A 22,985-nucleotide genomic window follows, 5' to 3' on the forward strand; every position below is an offset into this window, starting at 1 on the left:
TTTTTTCTAAATAAGTTTACATCTTCTCATCTTTTTGTATTTCTAATCAATAATTCTGAGTCTGTTTTAAACCGTTTGAATATGTATATCTTCCAATTTATATTAAAGACTTAGACTGAGAGAATTTTCATCTGTAATCCCGAGTTTTAAAGTGCTTAAGTCCAATCCCCCAAACCAAACCGTGCACGGATACACAGTGCACGGATATCACAGAACAGAAAACAACTATTGGAAACTAGTAGAAAACAAGCGAAACGGTTTAATGTGGCGCCACGAATGACATTGAATCGAAAAATCTGGGCACCGGTCGGACAGTAGAAAAACTAATGATTATCGAAGCTATATACATCAGCAAGCTGAAGCCGGCACTAAACACAAGCGATGAATATAGGGGGCGGGAACTCACGTTAAAATATTAGTTCAAAGTATAATTTTGACTAGATGAGTATACATAGGGCAAAAAACATTTTGTGCATGGCAAAAAGAAATTTGCAAAACCTCCACAAGAGGGATACTTAAATTTACGGCAAATTCGGAATATCCGTAAAAATACAAGAACATGGTTAAAATCGAAAAATCCGGAATAGGAATGTTTTTAAATAAATTGATGACAGATGTAAATATGAGTTGTATTGAGATGCTAGGCTAAATATTGGTTATAAGGAAAAATTTTTGATTGCATTTTTTAGGATAGTTACTAGAATTGGGTTAAGTGTGGTCTCAGACAAATGTAAATACATATTCATTTTATCTTTTAATTTGTAAAATAGTTTTAACCTGATAATGAACGTAAGGTTCGAAAACGTTTGTTTTAATTATCTGAAGTAATTTTAATTTGACAAATCGGTTTCTTGTACGATAAGTAAAAAATTTTGAATCAAATATGCTGTTGGAAATGGGCAAACCGAATCAACAAAAGTTGTGGAGATCCTGATTGTAGAAGCTGACTCAAAGTACTATGAACCAACGAAAAAGTAATAGAAAATTAGCAAACTAGTGAAAATAGTTTATAAAAGTATAAGTAGAAAAAGTTTGCAAATCAAATTTATGGCGGAAAAATGGGGCAAAGTGGATTAAAAATGGTTTTGAACACTCGTTTTGTAGAAAGTTATACGAAGCACTATGAAAGTCAAAAAATTGTGAAACATAGTAGAAAACTATGAATTCTCTACTTATGCTATGCGCGCGAAGTCTAGCCATCACTCCAGTTGTCAGACGGCGAAAACTGTTGCATCAAATCGCACTGATGACAACGCTTCCCGTGACATCAAAGTAATTGGATCTTGGTGTTCTAGGTTCAGCATCCCTTTCCGGCATACAAATTATTAATCCGTTTGCTACCGTTGTTCTATACGTATGTCCTAGGTTCATCATTCTTGCCATATTGTTGTGCTGGAGGGAATGTTTGACGCGTAATTAGCGTTGTATTAGTTCAGAGCTTCTTTTCGGGGGCTCCTAGCGCATAGCATTTTATGTAAGTTAATTTCAATGCGTTTTGTGCAGTAAATTTGGATAAACTGCTGTGATATTTTATAGAGGCTTCTTTCTGTTTCGTCCATTGGGTATATCATACCACCTTTTCAATTTTGTTTTCGTAAAAATAACAAGAAACAAAGAAAAACTAGAAAATGCGTCTAATCATTGCTTTAAAGATAATATACGAGTGAAATTCATTACATTTTAAAGTACTGCTGGTGAAATATTTGGAACACCCAAGCCTACGTACTTTTTAAGTTAATGTTTGCTTGTTGTGGAAAAATGAATTATGCTAGCGGAAACTTTCAGAATTTTTGAACATGGACTACACAAAGTTATTAGACGAAACACGAGACCTAATGAATGATTTTGTTGCGTCGAATGATGTGAATTCGAGAACTTTCTACCCTAGTGAAAAATCGTTTGCAAGACCATCTGATGCTTTTGGTTTCACTTTTCTGTCAACAAAAGGAAGGAATTTAAACGAAACAACTTTCATAAATCCTGCAAATCAACCTGGTGCAACAGTAGCGCTGCGAATTAGTAAATCATTTGCAGAAATATTGGACGAAGGTGACAAAACAAGTGTTCTTGATAAAGTGGAGAAATTCATCGAAACGCTGAAGTTCGAGCGCTCACTGGCAAAAGAAAGTGAGAAGAATCAGTTCCTATTACTGGAGCTTAATACATGGCAGTTGATTATGTTCCTGTTCCAGAACCGATTATTCGGTCACGAGAGCCCGGTTGATGTAGAAATGATTGTTGAAAATAATTACAGTCACCAAATTATAGTAGACGCTGTCAATCAGAGTTGGCCTGAACTTCGAGAACTTGCGGCAATGATTAAGTGGCTTGAGTTAGTTTTCGTCAATCCGCAGTCCGTACCACCGCTTGGCTTTTCCTACTTACAAAATACACTCTGTAATACAGCTTCCACCAAATTTAAGGAGTTTTTGTACCACTTGGACAGCGAGTTTGATCCCCAGGCACCAGTCGATGTTTCTGATAAAAGCAATACTGCTCAATTTATGTCGTATGCATTCTATTTAATTCGTGGAGGTAGATTTACTGACATGGAAGAATACTCAAAGAAGATGGGCTATGTTTGGCTCCCTTTAATTCTCCAAGGACAAAAACTATTCCACGACCCGAATTATATCAACAGCTCCGGGCATCATATAGAGGTTCGAGGAAACAAACAACGAGAACTTTGGAATCGAACTTGTGCGGAAGTTATGAAAAACCCTAAAATTGGGAAATTTGAGAAAGCTATATACGCGTATTGCAGTGGAAATGTTACCGCCCTTTTACCTGCTTGTAAAACGTGGGAGGATAAACTATGGTGTTATTTAACATGTCTTGTCTCTGCAGTGCAAAATTATTCCTTGTCTTTATATGCTAACAATGATGTTGATAGTATCGAGGATAGACCCGAAGTGGATTTGAAGGATATTTTGATGAAAATAGACGCTTTAGAGGATAGTGGAGTTCAGAAAAGTCCCTTGAAGACGTTTTTTCAAGGTGTTCAGACGTGCATTATTTTGAATACAATGGATCGCAGTCTAATTTCAAGGCTACATTTCGACGATTTTGAGGATGATCAAAGTTTATCAGCTTTGATGTCTCGTTTTTCCGCAACACTATGTATTATTGCATCGCAATTATCCAGTTTCGACTTTACTGAGCAAATTGAACGCCATGTTTTGTCTTTTGGAGAGAATCTAGTCAGTTATTTTCAAATTCAAGCAATGGAACCTATCATTGCTTACCTGAAGTTTACTGGGAATCCTGAGATGGTGTGTTTTAAGTTGCTTTTGAAACTTGACAAATCTGATCATGATCTGTTTTTGGAACTCATTGAAAAGGCAGGTTTGGATTCTTCGGTAATTCGGAAGAAACTTATTGCCCATTTTCAAGGAAAATATCGGCCTGAAGCTTCCGAAACCGAAGATCTAACACCAGAAGAACATGTGTTAATTGACTCGACCTTGAAACTTCGAAGTCTGAAAGCGAATCCTGTCAATTTTCTCAGTTCGGTGAATTCACTGGGAAGAACTTTCCTAGGAATGAAGAGGTACTTGGCCTCTTCCAATCTCTTCACGCCAATTCCGGTTTCTGTAGTTGATGATGCTATTCAGTTTCACCGAAACGTTTCAATGACTTCAGACTTTGTTGTGAATTTACCGGCGCGAGAAGCTAATATTATAAGTGAGTTCTTAAACATGAGGAACATTTCGTTAATGATAACAGACCTCGAACAAATAAGACAGGCGTTCAACCTTAACTACAATAACTCTGGCGTTGAAGACCATAGCGAAATAACCGAATTTGAAACTGAAAGGGAATTGGTGGCAGTTATTGAGAAAGTTTACGAAACTCTGAGATATGAAAATGGATGGCTAAATGATGAAAATGAAATGGAGGTCGCGGACAATGACGACTACTTTACAGATGAAAGAAAACGGCAGTTTGAATTGATCAGATCAATAGTTCTTCCAGACATTGTACTGAAATCGATACAACTTCTGAAGGATCATAGACTTTATGATTCTGTTCAGAATTTATTCATTTGTGTTATGAACGAAGGCAATAAATTCGGAACTGTTTTCACTGTTAGCGCATTAGAGATGTTGAATAATGTGGTGTTAGATGTTGACGTTTTGGAAAATGTGCTGACTAAAGATGACAAAGCAAACTAACTGAAATTATTTGTGTTAATGACTGATGATTATAGTTTGTGGTCTGTTTGAGTTAAATTTTTATACGATTACACTTTTTAGGGCTAAGAGCGCGGCTTAACCGGTTGAATTTTTTTATTAGAAGAAAAGTTCAATTGAATTAAATAGATTGGTATTAGAACGAGTGTCAGAGTACACATATCACTGTATTTGGATGGTAGGGTAAAAAGCAAATGGATAGCACTAAGCGGTGTTCCCGATTTGCCGTGTTAACCAGACCCTCCTTGGTTTAACATCTGACAACAAATATTGGCACAAAGCCATCTATTAGTAAATTGAATACTCATTAAACAGTTTTTCTAGAGAAATTTCGAATTTGACCGAGACACTGACGGTTATCCAACTAATCAAAATGACTGCTATATATATATAGATATGAAGTGTATGTGATATGACAAAACATGCGTCTGCAACTGAGCAGATTGTGTTGCTATAACGTCATATCTGAATTAGAATCTGCGTTCGAAAATGAGGCTAACTTGTTCGGTACTATTTGATGATTTACATGAGTGTATATAATTATAAACACCTATAGTTTGTCAAATTGCGTGCAAGGAATCAGAGAAATGCATTTCTAAATAAACATAACACAATGTTTTCAGTTAAACTTGTTTAGGCTAATCTTTATAACGTTGACGTAGTGATCAATGAGGGCAGTGAAAATGTTTTTTTTCATATTTTTAAAAATTAATTTAATAAAGACTGACTGAATTGCATTATCTCTGAAACTTAGTTGAATTCCAAAAATTTAAGATGCTGCTCAATGACAATACTAGAGAAACTTTTCAGTGAATTAATTCGACCTGAAAGTGATGGATTATGTTGGAAATGGCGCAATTGAGGGATTGATCTCCCGTACCTAACTTTCAGAGTAATTCAGTACTGAATCAGGAAGTTTTTCAGAAACAATTCAGTACTGATTCAGAGTCTGTTCATGTCACATTTGGCTCTGAAATTCTCTCATTCAGACTCTGAATCAGACTCTGATTTTTTTTCTGATTCAGAATCTGAATCAGACTCTGAATTATTCTGATTCAGACTCTGAATCAGACTCTGATTTTTCTCTGAACTAGGGTAAATTCACAACTATGTTCGTGAGCCAAGCCAGGTTTTACCATTGCTTTTGCTATCAGAAAAATTGCAACTTCTTTAAATAATGACAACCTTTTTTCAAATAATCATATTCTGACCAAATCTTTTACCGATTCACAATTCAAATAGCCCATACAACTGTTTCGAAACCAAAAATGCCGGAAAACTGCAACATTTCACAATACAATAGAACCTATTTTTAAAAATGATTATAGAGAAAATATAACTTCTCTAAATAATGACAGCTTTTTTTCAAATAAACGTATTCTGACAAATTCTTTTGCTGATTCACAGTTCACGTAGCCCACAAAACTGACTCTAATCCAAAAATGCCGGAAAACTGCAATAATTAGTATGTATAATTTAGTATGTTTGCACAAAAATTTTTTTCAAAAAGCCTTTGAATAACGGTTAAAAATCCGATGAGAAGTTTTTTTGTACTTTCCTGCAGTGTTGTGAAAAGTTTCTGATTTTTATTTTGATTCAGAGCTAACTCAGAAATTTATTCTGAATTTTCTTCTGATTCAGAACTAATTCAGAAATGCACTCTGAATTTTCTTGTGATTCAGAGAAATTCAGAGGACATAGATTCTGAATTTTGCTCTGATTCAGAGAGGTTTCAGAATCAATACAGAAACTGCTCTGAAAACGTTCTGAATCAGTACTGAAAGTTAATATTGTTCTGAAAATGTTCTGATTCAGTTCTGATGCCGACTGAATGGAAGGTACGGGCTCATTGCATCTAGTGGTATAATAAAACTGGTTATATATAAGTTAATTCAAGAATGAGCCTAGCGCGGAAATTAAAGTGTGCCAGTGCATGGGTACATTAATCTTATGTGCAGAATTTTAGATCCTAGGGCCTTTATTTTCTGAAATTTTCCTGAAGCCGAAACATTTGACTAAAATGTGTTGGCTTTCCGCCAAAAATGTCGAGCATGGCTTAGCCTAGCCTGATGCTAGAAATTCTTTGAAGTACCGAGATCTACTACATATATTGGACAGAAAAATGAAGGACTTATCAAAAAGTTAGGCTTAGAAAATGAAGGTAACTAACTCTTTCGAAAATGCTTTTAAAAACCATGAAAAATTTATCAGAAAGTAATGAAAAATTTATCAGAAAACTCTGGCAACGCAGTTGAATTCATAGCGATCTTAAACGCGTTATTGGAAAAGTGATTCGTGGTGTGATTTCGCTGGTTCTGAATCAAGTTCGTTGGAAATTACTAAGTGTCTTTCCGTTATTAATCTTATCTTTGGGTCGAAGGCATGATGACTCAAGATGAGGTTACAGTTGTAATACGAGCAATCCTGCAACCGGGAAATTAACTAACAATACTGCTAATTTACGAAATTTCTATATAGGTCATAATCTTTCGGATGGTTGTACTTTGTCCGGAAACGTGCATAAGACATGCGCGTGGGAGTGTGTGAGTGGCGACCCCATGTTTAAAGATTAGGTATAGCGGCCTCCACGAGGTATATGTGTTCCCCTATTTCTAATTGCTCTTGAACGAAGTATATAGCAGTTATTGTAAACGTGCGTGTCTTTCTTTTTTTATGCAAAGATTTTGCTAGACAATTTGACTTTTCGAGTGACTTTTACGCTCTTGACTTTTGCGTTTCGCGTGATCTAAAATTCTCTCTCAATCACAATTTTGAGCAGCTCAACTCAATTGGCGGCAATTTAATACTAATAGTCAGATGAAAAGTGCGTCGAAACTGTTGACATTTTTTACTTCTTAATAGTGGTATCTGTTAACATCTAATGTGGTTATTTGAAACCCACTATTGAACTTCTTAGTCCCATTTAGGCTCCTCCTCCCTCCCTCCTCCCCCCTCCCCACCTGACTGAAGCAGGCTGCAATTCATTAGAGCTCCCACTAGTCGTTCGAGAGCAATTCTTCCGACGTTTAGTGGGTTATGTTTTAACATTGTGTATAGAAGTTAGGGTTCCAGGCAGGGTGTTTTTGGCACAATTTTGGCATTTGGGAAAATTGCATTTTCTTTCAGAATCTTTCTGCATTTTTTTGCGAATTTATTACCCGGTCCTGTAAGTTATTTAAGAAACCATTAATACTATTAAAAGACCGCGTTTACTGGCTGAATATTTTGAAAGTAAATTTAGCATTTTTGATAATTTCAATTTATAGCATGGGATACTTTGCTTTTTCTAGATTTTCTTGCATCTCAAATTTTTGAAAAAATTCTAAAATTATATTTCTAAAAATAACTTTTACAGTCAAGTTATAAATAATGCTCATTGTATGATTAAATTCATAGCAATTGGAAAGCTAATAAATAAATTGGAAAGCTAAATAACCAAACTAAACGTTTTTCTCAAAATCTAGCGTGTAACCGCTAAGTACAAAGAATCAGTATCCATTTTCAAAGCCTCGTATTCAACCAAATATCAAAATCTGTTCAAAAGGCACGATTTAAGAAAAGACTGTCATAACTGTTTCATTCAAAAATTGACGCTTCAAAACATAAGGTTTTCAATATTTTTGGAGTAGATAATTGTAGGCAGCGTTGTCTGTCATAAACAACCAATATCTGCTTGACTATTGTTGAAATTTTTTAACATTGGAGGAAACTAGAGGGCTTGTTCTACAATCCATCTGGAATAACAAAAATGTACTGAACTTAACCAAAAATTATTAATATTTTACTTTGGCGAGGAAATGCTTTTTTGGTAGCTCCAAAAAAATTGTTTTCTACTGCGATTTTTCACAACTCGTCCTCTAATATTTTTTTAGGAATTACGTTCTCATATCTCTCATACCTCAACAATGTACCCTTTGCTTCTCAAGTACTGTTTCCAGTAGGTGATGCCCTCATTTCCTGATTCTTTGTTGTGTCTTGTCTTTTGACCGAGCTGCTCTTGCTTAATGATTTGGGGAAGAAAGAAAGTTCCTATTTGTTGCCTCGAATGCAGTGACACAGCTAGCACAGACACCGTCATTATTGAGGTCCTCATTATTTTTCTGTGTTCGAGTTGTGTAGTATTTTTCAATATTGCTTTCAGGGCGCTAAGTTTTTAGATGAGTTATGATTTTATAATCCAGTTTTCTTGCTTCAATCGCCTGGCATTCAAAGTTTAGCCGTTCAAGATTGAATTGCTAAGTGTAGAGTTCAGACGGCATGTTTTGATACATTGAGAAATGCTGACAAGCGTTTTTACCCACTATTGATTTATTTTTAGATTCTGAGTGGCCCATGTAGTTTTCTTACGCAAGTACTTTTCTAAAAAAGACGATGGTCTACAAGTGCGTTTCTTTTTATTCTTTTTATGTTTCTCCTTATTCGTTTGTCAGAAGAAAATATAGCTGGCGTTCTTGGAAACTGCGCAGGAATAACAACGAAACTTTTTTTGCAGATTTTTTCAAAGCAGTGCACAGAACTTTATTACAATCCTGTTGACAACAAATCCATTCCTTTTTTCTCTCTTGAGCGCAGATGTCGACTATATAATTTTGCAATGCTCTTTTTCGAAGTGTGTCTATGTCCGGCTTAGTATAGAGGAAAGAAAATTTTTGTTGTTTTTAATTAGAGCATAGAGAAGTTTAATGTCGTCCGACTCTGCGTCTTGGATGATCAATTGCAAGGTTGCCTTCTCTTCAGCTGAACAATTGAGCTTTTCAAATGCACTCAAAATTTCATTATTTTCGTTGCGATGAAGGTCGGACAAATTAAATATGAGCGTTTGCAGTCTCATATCATCCATCTCCATATTGTCAGAAAAGTACTGACATGCGCCAATTTGTTGTTGCAGCTATTTGTTACTCCTGAGCATCCTCTTCTTCTGATTCTAGCACTTTTTATGCTTTTTGCACGATTTAGTCCCAACTTTGTTTGATTTTCCAATCTTTCGTGCACTTGTCAATGATGAGACTAAAAAGTTGGAAATACTTCCAAGCATACAGTGCACATAGTAGTTACTTTAACGTCTGTTGTTGAATAATGCTTAAAAAGCTGGTTAACTAGGAGCCCGTTTTTCTTCCTAAAGAAACGAATACAATTTGAAAATTAAAAAATTCCATTTCACAAAATTTGAGTTCCGTGTCATCTCACATTTTTGAGAATTTGAGAGTGATTTTTCAGGCAACGGCATTGTAATTTTTTGTTCCCCGATAAATTGGATAAAATTAAGTTGAAGTGTTGAACAAAAGAATCAAAATTTAACAAAGTTGTAATGAAATTGACTTTATTTGTGTTAACCAACGGCAAGTGGTGTTATTATTTCCATATGATGAAATGACTTCGTTTCTATTATTAGAATAATCACGTTTGAAAGAAATTGTTCTGGAACATCTTAAGAAATTGTTACGGCAATCAGATTATCAGATTGTTTCGATGATTTTTTGAGCAGCAGATGTTAGTAAAATGTATATTTTTGTTTTTGTAAAGATCAAAACCAAAGGATTGTCTTCACTTTAACCATAAAATTTTGCTACTTTTTAGTGAAAATGATAGATTTTGCCCCAAAAAGCAATTGAGAAGACTTTTAAGAAAATTGATTATTCTGTCAAAATTTACAACCCTTCTAAAATTTTGTGATTTTGATCAGTCAGAGTTTTGAACACTAAAGGCATATGGATTTCGTCATAAACTAACTTTTTTTGTTATTTCATGTTGTACGGGACACATCTGTTTTTATAGTATCAAAAAGCCGTGAAAAACTGTTTATCTATAACTTACGACTCTTCACTGTTCAGATGGCTGTATTGATAATGTAATCTTCTATTCAATCGGAACTCACGATCAAAAAGATTATCGTTAAAATCAGTGACATCAATTTGTTTTCTTGTTTCTCAACTCCGGTTATCTGTCAAATCAAGTAACTAAATGTAGATCAAGAGTTGTTGTTGTTGGAAACCCGCATCAAAATAAATACTCTTTTAGACTTACCCGGGAATTCAGAAATGTACTTTTTCTGTTGGATGATTTTGATATACAAAACTTTCTGCGATGCACAGTTTTATTGGCCTTGTGACGTCAAAATAGACGATAGTGCACTTACAACTTTCAGTTTGCAATTGCTCAACAAAGATATGCAGCAGAAAACATGATGAATGCTTATTCTTTTAGTCGTAAAAAATGCTCTCCGAATTGTAGATGGTAGAAATTAAAATAAATCAACTTAAATTTGAAGTAAAATTTGACATCAGTTTCACTTCTCAAGTTGCGTAGAAGTGCTCAAAATATACAACATGAAATAAATCAAACTTCTTTTTTAAATTTGATTTTAATTTGACAGCAGAGTATTCTATATTGTTCATAAATCTATATAATTGATTTTCTATATAGTTGATCCGATTGTCCATTTCGAAATATAATTTTTTTTGGAAATAATTTTTTAACGTTTAATAAATTCTTTGTCAAGACCCTGCTTCATTTTAAAAATCAGTAGTTCGATCAGTCTTTATTTGTATGTCGTTTTGGGTTATACCTTTTCCAATAACTTTAAAGCGAGTGATTTTTCCTTTTTTTGGTGATTAGTTTTTGTGGTTTAATTTTTTTCACGATTGGTTTATGGTCGTAGTTTACTTGCGCGTAGTTGGGCATCAATTATGTTTTGTTCAAATATTGTTCAATCACGTCACTGAATTGGGTGAGAAGGAAATGCAAAACTACGCCCTACTTTTTGGGCGAGAACAAATCGCTTTAACATATTATACCCGCTCGTTTGGTGAAACTGATCCAAATAAGGTCTCAGCTCTGAATGGGCTAATAAAATGGTGACATGCGCCAGTTCCTTGCATCCCTTGGTAATTATTGGCAACAAGCCATTATAGCCTTGTAACCGATCCGAGAAGGAATTTAAAGGACAGAGACTTGGTCAATAGGTCACCAAGAACAAGATCGGTCACGAGCAAGAAAATGATTTAGCTTTTAATTGATGATACAGCTCGCTTTTTTCGTTATTTTCTTTGTATTTAGAAAAAACCTATAACAGAAATACACCTATTACAAAGCGATGCAGACAAGATCATATTTGATCGGACATTCTCATGTACGCTTGTTTGTATTTGGTCCGAGTTTACCAGTCATGATCACAAAGAGATTAATGGTAAACCTGCCACAATAACCCGAATTAGCGATAAAATATTGTTTTTCAAATATTAGAAACCCACAATGTGGTCTATTGTCTCTGAAAAATGATCTAATGCTTTTGAAAAATGGATAGTTGTTTTTGTAGGAAAAGTTCTGTGCCAGTTTTGTTCACTTTTTGCGTTTTGTATTTTTAAACATTCGTTTGTAACAAGAAACAGAAATTTCATTTTTGATATCTTCTGAACTATAAGTAAATTTTGGACATCAATGAGACCTAACAACGATAAACGTAGCAATCACTTTACCAATTTGCTTTTCAAAATCAAATACTGATTTGATTAGTTTGCGTTTTGAATGTGTTTTGGTTTTTGCTTTCGCTCTTTAAGAGTATGGAAAATGTTTCCCAGCTAAAGCGTGTTTTCATATAAAATCACCTGCTGTTAGTTTGTGCTAAAGTGTGCGCTGTTTTGCTGGAAAACTGATAAATAAATAATCTGAATTTGGAAGCACGCGCGTGTTTTTTCAATACATATTATTTTTATTTGGTTGGCTGCTTATACGTGGACACAATAGATCGTTTTTCTATTAATCAGCTCAAGTGAGCAGAAAATTGAAAAAAAAGTGGTTTAAGAAAGATTAAATTTTCAGTTCTACGGGCAATGGGTTTTAGTGTCAACAATCGCTTTGAGCTTCAAAAAGTCAGAAAGGAGCTTCTATCAGCATAGTCTAAATTTTATCATTGTCAGAAGTTAAGATTTTTGAATATTTTTGGAGAAAATACGGATCAATAAACAAAAAAAATTTGTTTACTTGTCTCATGGGGTTAGAATTTTTGTTGGAAGTTATGGGATTTAATTGTCATTGAACAGATTTTGACCACCGTGATTTCATATAGGAACGAAACCTGGCGTTTTAGCGTTTTCCGCGTTTTCCGAATTGGATTTTTCTTTTAACATTCGAAATTTGAGTTCTGTCTAAAAAGAAACCAATTTTTTATCAGGTTTTTATCAATTTAAATCAGGTGTTTATCAAGTTGAGCATTCAACAATTTAACTCGATCTGTTGATATTTCGATTCTTCTCAATATTTTTGATGGACAAATCTTTTTGAGTTACACATCTTGCTAGAAAAACGATCAACTTCCCCAGATTAGCTGCAAACTATTACCTACCTGAAATCTTTGAAAATTTTTACAGTAGTGCAGTATAGTACTTGGGATAGTTTAGTAATCAATGGCTGCCCCTTACCCTGCTACACAACCTATGCCACCGTATCCCACAGGGCCCCCTCCCCCTCCAGGGGCTTATGGAATGCAACAACCTCCACCTGCCTACGTGCCTCCTCCTGTTATGTAAGTAACAGTTTCCTTTTCAGTGTCTTTCCGGATCGATTTTGAGAAAATCTGATCCATCGTAGTCCGTTCTAGGTCTGGTTTTTGTTCAGTCACTGAAGATTTTTTGAACTGCGTTTGGACTTGTCCTGCTATGTTTTTTTTAATCCGCTTTACCTTTTCATCGCGTTTTAGGTTTCCGTAATTCACTATTTTCACGTTTGACTCGTGACTTACTTGACTCAACGTTTCAAATGATTCGATTTTCAAACATACTCAGGAATTGATTTACGCACTGTAGTGAATACGGTCAATCTAAAAAGAGCAAAATTAAAAGAAACGGGATAAATCGGTACAGTCCGGCCATTAAGTCAATGCATTAGGTTTTAAAAGTCCAATAGAGCGATCGCTAGTTGACATTTTTATTAATAGATTGCAACTGAAGTAGCCACAGTTTTGGAAAAAAACTGAAAATGCATACCAGTTTTAAACACTTTTTGAAACAAATTCTGAGTTTTTATCCCCCTTTTTCTTCTGTCCCTGCGTCAAAATTTGAAATATTGAAACAATATAAACAGTGAAAAGTGGGCGGGCATTAAGTTGCAATAGAGAACCTCAATACAGACTTAAGTAGCGCTTGAGTTGTTTATTGTGCTGAAACTGCTGTAGGGTCTAAATTCAAGGCGAAAAGATCAGTGTTTGCTGTTTTTGATCCCTCTGGGCAGCAATTTTGCTTGATTTTGTAAATTTCTTTTGTTTCTTTTTGTTTGTTTGGTTATTTTGAGGGGTGGTTAGAGCTTTTTTGGCTATTAGGCTACGCGAATTTTTTTATCCTAATGTTTTTTTAGTAGTTTTTGTTGTTTATGCCAATTTCAACACCAGAGCCAAGAATTTTTCTCAAATTTGGTGGAAATTGTTGTCTTTTCCAAGTTCTTTCAAATTTTTAGCGCAGAAAACTTTTTTACGGCTTAAAAATGCGTTGATAGAATCAAACACAACATTTGAATCAAACACATTTGCTATTTTTCTTGCTAATTTTAGATTTTTTGAGTTTATTATGCATTATTCAAGTTTCATTTATTGACCAATGGAACTTTTTTAATGCTGAAATTTGGGTTAATGGATAAATATTAGCGGCTCCTAGGATATAAACATCACGATTATCAGCAACTTTGACAAACTATTGCTAAGTTGTCTCAAGTTTTTTTTATAAGTTTTTTGTTCATTTTCAGTTCCTTTTTTTAAAGGAGTATTGGAACCTTTTTGAAGCTTAATACTGTGGTAGTGAATAGATGTAAGCAATACTGCAGCTAATTTAAATGTTTGAAGACTTTTATCACCTTTCAATTTTAAATATTTCTGTGTTTGGATTTATTTTTGCCCACTGTTTTTCCCGTATATAAACCGAAGCTTAATTGTAGCCTGCGAATTTGCTAATTTTTAATTTCCGCAAGAAATTGACCGTTTTGAGGGAATTAGTTCTGTGAATGTAACTGAGGTATTAGTTGATTTCAATTTTTTTGTTTTTACTGCATTTCTTCAAAGTGTTTTTGTTTTGTTGTTTTTTGTCTGGTTTTGTTTGACTTACCGCAATTACTGTTTCAACCGAAAGAATTTCTTATTCTTTCACGCCTTGAAATACGCAATATAGTGAATACGGTCAATGTCAAAATAGCAAAGTTCAAGGAAACGGGATAAACTGATAAAGCCCGGTCATTAAGTCATAGTGCGTTAGGTTAACAAAGTCCATTAGGGCGATTGCTAGCGGACATTGATTATAACTTAATAGCTATCAGTTCAGAAGCTGACTTATTTTTCTGGAATATAACTGAAGCTGAACACCGAAATAGGAAACTTTTTGAATTTTGGAGAAAAATTCGTTCAAAATTCTTTCCCTTGTTTTTTTCTCTTTTTTGCTTCAACGTTTATTGTTATTGTTTCCCCCAATTTAGTGATCGTATAAAGTGAAATACTTTATTTTTGGGCAGTTTAATGTTTGGTTCATTGATGGGAATTTTTTCAGGGGTGCAGATAATGGAGCAGTTTTCATTATAAGGCAGCATTTTCCAAGGTCGTTTTCAGCAGATAACAAACAAAATCTGATTCAGCTAAAACATTTGGTCTAGCATTGTTAGATGAAGTGGAATTATTTCAAAAACTTTATTTTGGTTTGCAGATAATTGAAACACAAAATTGAGTTTTCATCAAGTCCACGAGTCGTTCAAACAAAAGTTTTTAAACGTTTCCTTTTGTATGTTTTGTCAGCTCCATCATAAATTAGATCTGTTTTTCCGAGAAATAAAATCTAGCTATTTGCTGTTTTCACTCTCTAGTAACCGGTAAACATTTTTCGCAAAAAGGTTAAATCCAGTCAGATCAAAGATTTTTGCAAACTCTATCTAATCTGCACTTGTAAAACCCAATTGACTACAATTTTTGGTCGGTCAGAAATTTAGGATTAGCATGTTTCGAAACGAAAAATCTATTTCGATATATTTGTTTTTCTGTTTTTAACATGGAATGGATAACAATTTTTTGAAAAAATGTTTGCTATAGTTGGGTCAATAATTTATTCAAATATAATCTAACTTTGCTTGAGCTTCTTCTAGTGTTTAAGTTTTCTGATGCAGCACTTTTCATGAAGTTTTTTTCTTGAAAAATAAGCTAGGTACTTTGCTGTTTTAAACGAATTTTCAATAATAAGATTTAATTAAACAGAACATCACAGATTAATCGAAAATATGTCGCTGTTCGCAAATTTAAATACAACAAAACTGCAAACAGGATTGAAAGTAGTTTTTAGGAGGCTTTTGATACCAGAGTTATAGAATTCGGTTAGTTTTTGTAACAAAAATTTGTTCGCAATAGATGTCACACTAGGATTATAAATAGTTTTTTATGATCTATTACAAGGAGCATGCTTTTTCAGCGTTGATTCTTGCGTTTCCTGAACGCTTTACCTATGATTTCGTTGACCCCAGGCCGGGGTCATAAATGACTTTTTTGTTTTCACAGTAGGATAGATCAAAGAAATCGAATATGGTTAGCATGAAAACGTACATGATCCTGGTATGAAATCAAAGAAACTTCAACCGGGGGTCCAAAATTGCTCATTTGTTTTAGTTTCCTGATAATCCATTTGTCCTTTTGTTTTTAGAATAAAGACAACAGCTTTGGGAAGCCATCCTTGTACTATGCAATGCAGTCATTGTCAGGCTATGATCACAACTAATGTCTCATACACAACAGGTAAAATATATGACAAAATAGTTTACTAAAAGTATGGTGGGTCAGAGCATTTAACTAAATTTTGCATCACTTTGTTTATATGTGGGTCTTAAAAGAACTTAACAAAACTTATATTGAGATGTAAAGGCTCCTTTGAAGAGAAATTCGCAACTACTTTTCTCAAATATGGACCCGGGTCGAAATCAAATGGTTATCTTGCAAGATTCTGACGGTGACTGTGTGTTTCTTCTATCCCAATGGAGTACTGACAATTGGTTTTCTGGGTCTTTGCTTCCTATTAATGGTTCAAAGTGAATAAACTCACAGAAAAATCTCATTTACAGAACAAAAGGTCGAATAAAACATTATATATCATCAGCTGGAACGCTCCGGATGCTTTTTTATGACCTTTTTTAGTGCTTAACAAGTGATTCATACTTGTTGTGAACAGAATGAACCATTGAAACGATCATTAAACCTTTTTTGTGGAAATGAGTTTTTCAAACACGTTATTGACGGTAAATTCGATATGAAACGTCTCGATTAAGCACGAGAGAAAAATAAATATTAGGCACAAAATTTTGGACCCTATTTTTCTTTCTTAAACTGTGTGATAGCTTCAGTAGGAGTGCCGTTCTGTGATAGGATGAGTTAAGAAGGGATGGGAAAGTTGAGAAATGTGAGCGTTGACGATTTTCGCCTGGTACATCTCTAATCATTGAGAAACGTTATAATATCGCAACACAAAACAAATGATTGACTATATTGCGGTGACTATGTGTTTCTTCTATCTCAATTGAGTACTGGCAATTGATTTTTGGGTCTTTGCTTCCTATTAATGGTTCAAAGTGAATGGACTCACAGAAAAATCTCATTTACAGAACAAAAGGTCGATTAAAACATTATATATCATTAGTTGGAACGCTCCGGATTCTTTTTTATGACTCAAGTTAAACTAAAGTTAAGGTAACTTTAGCCTTATCTTTACCTTAACAACGGATTACCTTAGGAATACGTTTAGCAATACGGTTTGAAGCACATGCATATTTAAAATTTTATAAAAATTTATTTTCACTTTTTATATACCAAAATCCCGCAGTGAACTGAGCAATGTAGTTAATAGAGTCAGTTTTTCCTTTTTTTCAAAACAAATTTTCCACTGTTTTGGTTTTTTTAACGCTTGGACTTTTTTTCTTGTAAATCTTGCAAGATAGCCATTTTTCTGGTAGATCTTACAGGATAACCATTTTTCTGCCAGAATCTTGCAAGATAACCATATTTTGCAAGATTCTGGCGGAATCTGGCAAGACAACCATTTGGTCTCGTCTAGGGGAGTATTTAAAATTTGCTGTAACTATAGGTAACGGGCCTTGTAGACTAATTTTCACTCTTCAATGTAACTTCAACCTAATTTTCGACGAATCTTGCTTCCATGAAGTGCGTAATGTTTTTTGACAAATTGGTCCCTTGTTGTCATAGAAAAAACAACGTGCATGTATTGTTTGCCATACGAATTACAAAAACTTGAAACTAGTTACCATTTTTGAGTATAATATATTTCCACAAAACGAGAAAGAGCCAGTTTTTCTGAAACTGGTCTGCATATGATATAGTCTATTTTCCAAAATTTCACGTAACGGAGGCCAGAGAGGGCGAAATTAGCCAATTTCATATTAGTCATTGCTATGTGGATTTATGATTTTTACCACATCCGAGTCGATGCAATTAAATATAAAAAAAAGGAAACTGTTCATCAAACTTAGTCTGATTGTTTTTGCTTGAGGTGTGGGTGCGTGGGTAATCTGTCTGCTGATCTGTTTCTTCGTGGGTCCCTGGGGCTGTTGTTTCATCCCCTTCTGTGTCGACAGCTGTAAAGATGCCACCCACACATGCCCAAACTGCCACGCTACCCTCGGCACAAAAACTGTCATGTAGAACAAAATCATATCAAATTGAATGACAGAGAAGAAACACGGAAATGTTTGAAATGTTTCCTTTCCCCGTTAAACGAAGTTCTTCTTTTCATAATCATGTGTGAACATATTAAGTTATTTCACTTTTTTGTACTAATTGGCTTGCACGGGCCTTATAAGATTTGATATACATGTGGAATTGGTCCGTTATAGAGGAATAGACATGTCGATTATAGATTGTAATGGTCTTGAAATATGATGTAATAATATATAATTATAATTACATAATATTCCATCGCTGGAAAAGGAAACATTTCTAAGTCTAACTTCCCCGGATCTGCCTTTGTCAGCCGTAAACATTTCCGAGATATATGTTTCCGATGAAAGCGCTATATTTATGTATGACTGCCCACATAAAAGAATATAATTTTATTGAATTCTTTTCTTTTTACAGTTAAAAAACTTAGTGACCCGTTGCTAATTGTCCCCAATGAACAAAGTTTTTGATTTTTATCACATATATGCAGATAAAAAGTTGCCCGTTTTCGGATCCCAGACTTGTTTGTGTCTCAGTGCACTTGAGCACTGAAAAGAAGAGTAAGCATTACTGTTTCATTGTAAGCTGATTTGTAAATACCGAATATGGCTGCTCAAAACTTGAATTGGCTGCCATGTATCAGACCAGACGAAAGACCATGGAAACAATAGACGCGTATTAAGTAATGGTTAAGTGACTCTGCTTGAAGTCATTGAGAACTTCTGGCGTCTATCGAGAACCGCGAAGCGGTTCGAGATATTAAGTCAGAATTTCGAAGTGACTTCTGCAGAGTCACTTAACCATGCTTAAAGCACGAAACGCGCATGTTTTAAAATGACGAAAGTCAACGAAATTCAACTTCTGGCTAAGTTGCAACTTCTGGCATTTCGACTTCTGGCACTGCAGACTTTCGGCATTTTAAAAAGTGCACGTGAGTGTTTTAATACAGACTTTCCACAACTGGATGATAGGTATTCAAAAATTTTTTAGCCAATATTCTGATGTATTAGAATCGGATCTGAAAATGGTCAAGAGTGAAGTTGCTCTCGTTGCTTGTGATAGTTTCAGATCAAAATCCACAGTCTGCTAAGGCATGGCCATGAGCCGCTAGACATTATCAATACGACCGAACTTAGGTTTCATTGCATCATATATTGTTTAGCTGACTTTTATCTGTTACTGTTTCACGGATCACTACTAACACAAAATGAAAAGTTCTTAAGAATTTTGAAATCGAACAACTCTTTTGTTTTTCCGACTCGAAGATGCGTTATGGTTTTCTGTTTTTTTTTGAAAAGTGAGCGAGCAAGACAACCGGAAGTTCAGGGAGTGAATAAAGTTTGAAAAAGTTATTTCAGTATACACATTCGAAGAGTTGAGGAAAGAGAGAGTGCTTCTTTGGTTCATGCCTTCTTTTCATCCTGAGAGAGAAATGTAGGTTCGAAAAAAATTTTGCTAAGCGAGCAAAGTTTTTTGTTCACGTGCGGCTTTTTCAAGCGTTATTTAAAATTTCTCTTGTCTAAGAGGTTATTTCAGAGAGAAGTTATAGTTTTGAAGTTCTTTTGATAGTGTTTCGAAGGATTTCGTAATTAAAGGGAGTTTTACGCTAATTCGAACATTTTTCAACAAATTTTAAGGCTATTTTAGCAATTTCTGGCCCTTTTGTGTATTTTATTGTTTTGAATTGTCACTAATTGTAAACAAATGCGCATGGGCAGTTTCTATTGCAAATTAAATACAGGTTTTTTGATACCAAGCAATTTATTTCTTTGAATATTGACAAAAAATGGTAAAACTTTTTTGAAATTTCCTAATTTTTGCCTCCAATACTTGAAATAATCTTTTTTAAGCATTTGAATTTGTACAAGTTGAAAAATAATTCAAGTTTGTTTTTGTTTTCTATTACTTTGTTTAAATTTTGTTTTTTAATTCAATTAAGATGGTCTTCGCTTGTCTTTGTTGCTGACTGCGATCAGAAGCTAGAAATTTGGCAGGCTGCTTCTTGGCGAAAGTATCTCCGAGTCTTTTCCAGAATTCTTCCGGCTATGTTTTCTTATTGGTTAGCAAGCAAAGAAACCGGAAGTTCAGGGAGTGAATAAAGTTCGGAGAAGTTGTTTCGTTAAACAAAATCAAAAAGTTTGATTTGAGATTGCTGTTTTGTTCATACTGTTTTTTTGATACATAGGGAAAGAAGTAGTTGTTAAAAAATTTGTTTTTGGTTTTGATTTTTGTCTTGAAAAATATTGTAGAATAAATTTTTAACTTTCCGGTACTTTCGATTGCGCATTGAAGTTTGTTGATATTTTGAAGGGTTTTGATTATAAGTGTTTTGATAATTGATGTTTGCTAGCTTGATGGTTGCTCAACATTTTTGCGGATTTTTTTGGCTACGTTTTGCCCATTTTATTGTTCTATTACATTTGTTAAATGGGTTGAAACCTTGTGTTGCTAGGCAATCGTTTCCCAAGAATTTACTTATGTTCGTCTGATACTTTGTCTATTACTAATGAAACTAGACAAAAAATAATAAGAATTTGTTACATTTTTTCTCGTTTTCTTAAATGTTTTTCGCTTTTTTTTTCAAAATTCTGGATGTTTGTCAGCTTGTTAACGCTTGCCTAACTTTGTGCAATGTAGTAAGCGGTCTCAACCGAATGAATTCCAAAATTGTTTTTTTGTTTTTATATTTGTACTAATTTGGAAAAATAAGAACATTTTTCTAGTTTCTTAGGCTAAGCTACATTTGGCCATATTTTTTTGAATTGACTAAATCTTTTTTCATCTGCTTCTATTGCGTTTTGCCTGCAGGTGAGGGGAGAGAACCAACTTTTATACCCCCAAAGCTGCATAGGTAAACAAAAAAAACAAAAAAGATTAAGATGCTTTAACTGATGTAATCTGATTCCATTTGTTTGCAACATGCTATCTTATGGTCATAAAGTTAAACGTCTGATATCACCCGTGGCAGAAATACTTTATACATATTGCCAACACCAGCAACATTTGCAAGTTCTTCAACAAGGTGGCTCGGTAATGTGCGATGGCACATAAGGTTCCGACCCCGCCCATGCACAATTTTGGCTTAGTTGTCTACCAAATGAGGAACAGATAGAAAAACCCAAAAATTATTTTTTGCGAATCCCAAAAAAGCCCAAGTCTTTTTCAAAAAATTCTGTATGAACGATAAGATAGCCTCCAAAGCAAATAACTCAGTGGAGTAAAAATTGATGCATTAGATTGCTGTAATATGTCAATATTAAGAAAGCGAGTCAAGATTAACTGCAAAATCAAACAACAACAACAACAACAAACATTAATTACATAAAAAAATTGATGTCCCTCTTAAAAACTAAATTTAATAACAAAGTCAACATATCGTCAGATAAAACTAAAACTAAACAAAAATAACTTATAAATCACCAGAAAACATATGCGACCAGTCCATAAAAAGGTTTGGTAACAATTATACAAAAGAGAACAAAAACAGTAAAGTAAAAAATTAACTTATTTTTTTGAAACAGTTAACGTCAAAGTAATAAATACCATTAGGAATCAATTAATATTACGACAAATTTACGATTATCACTGCTTCTATAGAAGGGCATTAGGACCTGTCCTTATTCATTTTTTAAAGCGGCTAAAAAGGACAACAAAGAACAAACAAAATTTCAATTGAAACTTGCCAGAAAACGCTGTCAAAACCGTCAAGCCAAATTTTGGCACTCAAAATATATTTGATTGCGCCTTTTTCAAACAGCTATAATGTAGTACGTGGCCATTCATTAGTAAGACTAGGTAACAAGTAGACGAAAAGCGAAGTGCTAAAGTATGTAATACTTCTAATTTTTTTCGAAACAAAATTACATTCAATGTCATGAAAGGCTTTAATTACAAAAAGAGCTATTTAAATAGGGTCTTTTAATCATGAAAAGGAAGCCCTCGAGACCTGTAATTATCCAGAACATTTCTTGCATCTACAAAAAGAACGTCAAATATGACAAAAATCAAATAATTTACTTTTTTTTGTGAAAAACCGGTGTCGAAGCCAGTAAGGTCATAACAAATTCTTTAAAAAAAAAGATTTTGAGACACCAATCCCTTTTATTCACTTGACACCCATAATGTCATATTTGACCTGTAATTAACTAACGAGATTAGGTAACAGAAAGAAACATAAAAAGAACAAAATTGCGAAGTTAAAAAGTTTTTTTTTAATTTTGGAAAAGGATTGTTTTCAAAGTCATGAAAGCCATCAGCTATCTACTAGTATCAGAATATCGGTTCTTCTATTCTTCCATGAAAAGTCAATGAAAGCTATCACTATACAGGAAATTTCATACGACTGAAACGAGAAAGTATAAATGACAGTTAGAGACATAATTAAAAAATTCAATTGATTTCTTCAAGAAAGAGGCGTCGAGACGTTAAAACGATGATGTATATCTTTCAGGATTTAAATATGTTCAATTGTGTCTTATTCTGAATGCTAATAAGGTGATATGAGAATTGTCAATTATGTGATAATGTGACAAAATTAGAAAACGTGAAAAACTGGCAAATATCAAAACAAACAGAAATCTGAAATCTTGTAGTATCAAAGCCAGAAAACAATAACTTCAGTCTTAAAACTGCAACTGAGAATAAATGTTAAATCAGTAGAAAGAAGAAGCAGTCTTTCTTTGCTGACATAAGCTGGAAGTTGAACAAATTAAGAAAAAAATAGAGGAAACGTTAATTAAGCCATTATTTATTGAAAAGTCAATTATTTTTTAAAAAAGAAACGACCATAAACTTTCAATTCAAAAACTAAATGCATTAATTGGAGCTGCTTAGCAAGCGAATTGGTTGGACCTATCACTCCTGAGCTTTGATTTGATGTGTTCTGTTCTTTATTATTAAAAAAAAGTCTTTTTTTTTAAAAAAAAAAAGAAGACCGACTGATTACAACCCGATTTTTTTGGATTGTAACAGTCCAAGAATGGCCCAAAACTAGCCTGCTAATACTTATTGTCCGTTAGGAACAATTGATTTTTCGACTGTTGTAGATATAGATAATTTGTTAGTTGAAAACTCAAAATAAATTCTGCATTTTTGATAATCAACGAGTAAATTTA

The 22,985-nt window shown here is 34.0% G+C and overlaps 2 protein-coding genes across 3 annotated transcripts; both read left to right on the forward strand.

The window, feature by feature from the left end:
* The first annotated feature begins 1,754 nt into the window (after positions 1–1,754).
* On the forward strand, positions 1,755–4,246 carry LOC142348317 (nuclear pore complex protein Nup107-like). The gene has a single exon (XM_075399622.1). It carries the CDS (start codon positions 1,797–1,799, stop codon positions 4,173–4,175), a length of 2,379 nt encoding a protein of 792 aa, XP_075255737.1. The 5' UTR covers positions 1,755–1,796; the 3' UTR covers positions 4,176–4,246.
* Positions 4,247–11,850: 7,604 nt separating this feature from the next.
* On the forward strand, positions 11,851–18,274 carry LOC142348318 (LITAF domain-containing protein-like). Of its 2 annotated transcripts, none has more exons than XM_075399623.1 (5): positions 11,851–11,908; positions 12,512–12,714; positions 15,851–15,942; positions 17,705–17,901; positions 18,156–18,274. In XM_075399623.1, the coding sequence occupies exons 2-4, from the start codon at positions 12,596–12,598 to the stop codon at positions 17,854–17,856; spliced, it is 363 nt and encodes a 120-aa protein (XP_075255738.1). In that variant the 5' UTR covers positions 11,851–11,908; positions 12,512–12,595; the 3' UTR covers positions 17,857–17,901; positions 18,156–18,274. The 2 variants fall into 2 exon arrangements, with proteins under 2 accessions (XP_075255738.1, XP_075255739.1); XM_075399624.1 differs by having other exon boundaries at positions 11,904–11,923.
* Positions 18,275–22,985: the final 4,711 nt, after the last annotated feature.

Source organism: Convolutriloba macropyga, chromosome 10 (assembly GCF_964194025.1).
Source record: "Convolutriloba macropyga chromosome 10, txConMacr16.3, whole genome shotgun sequence".
NCBI lineage: Eukaryota > Metazoa > Xenacoelomorpha > Acoela > Convolutidae > Convolutriloba > Convolutriloba macropyga.

What these genes read in the sequence shown, in the direction of transcription:
- LOC142348318 (XM_075399623.1), top strand. Translation starts at nt 12,596, where the DNA reads ATGGCTGCCCCTTACCCTGCTACACAACCTATGCCACCGTATCCCACA. An exon ending in TACGTGCCTCCTCCTGTTAT is followed by an intron (nt 12,715 to 15,850) that starts GTAAGTAACAGT and finishes TTTTGTTTTTAG; the next exon opens with AATAAAGACAACAGCTTTGG. An exon ending in TAATGTCTCATACACAACAG is followed by an intron (nt 15,943 to 17,704) that starts GTAAAATATATG and finishes TTTTTGCTTGAG; the next exon opens with GTGTGGGTGCGTGGGTAATC.
- LOC142348317 (XM_075399622.1), top strand. Translation starts at nt 1,797, where the DNA reads ATGGACTACACAAAGTTATTAGACGAAACACGAGACCTAATGAATGAT.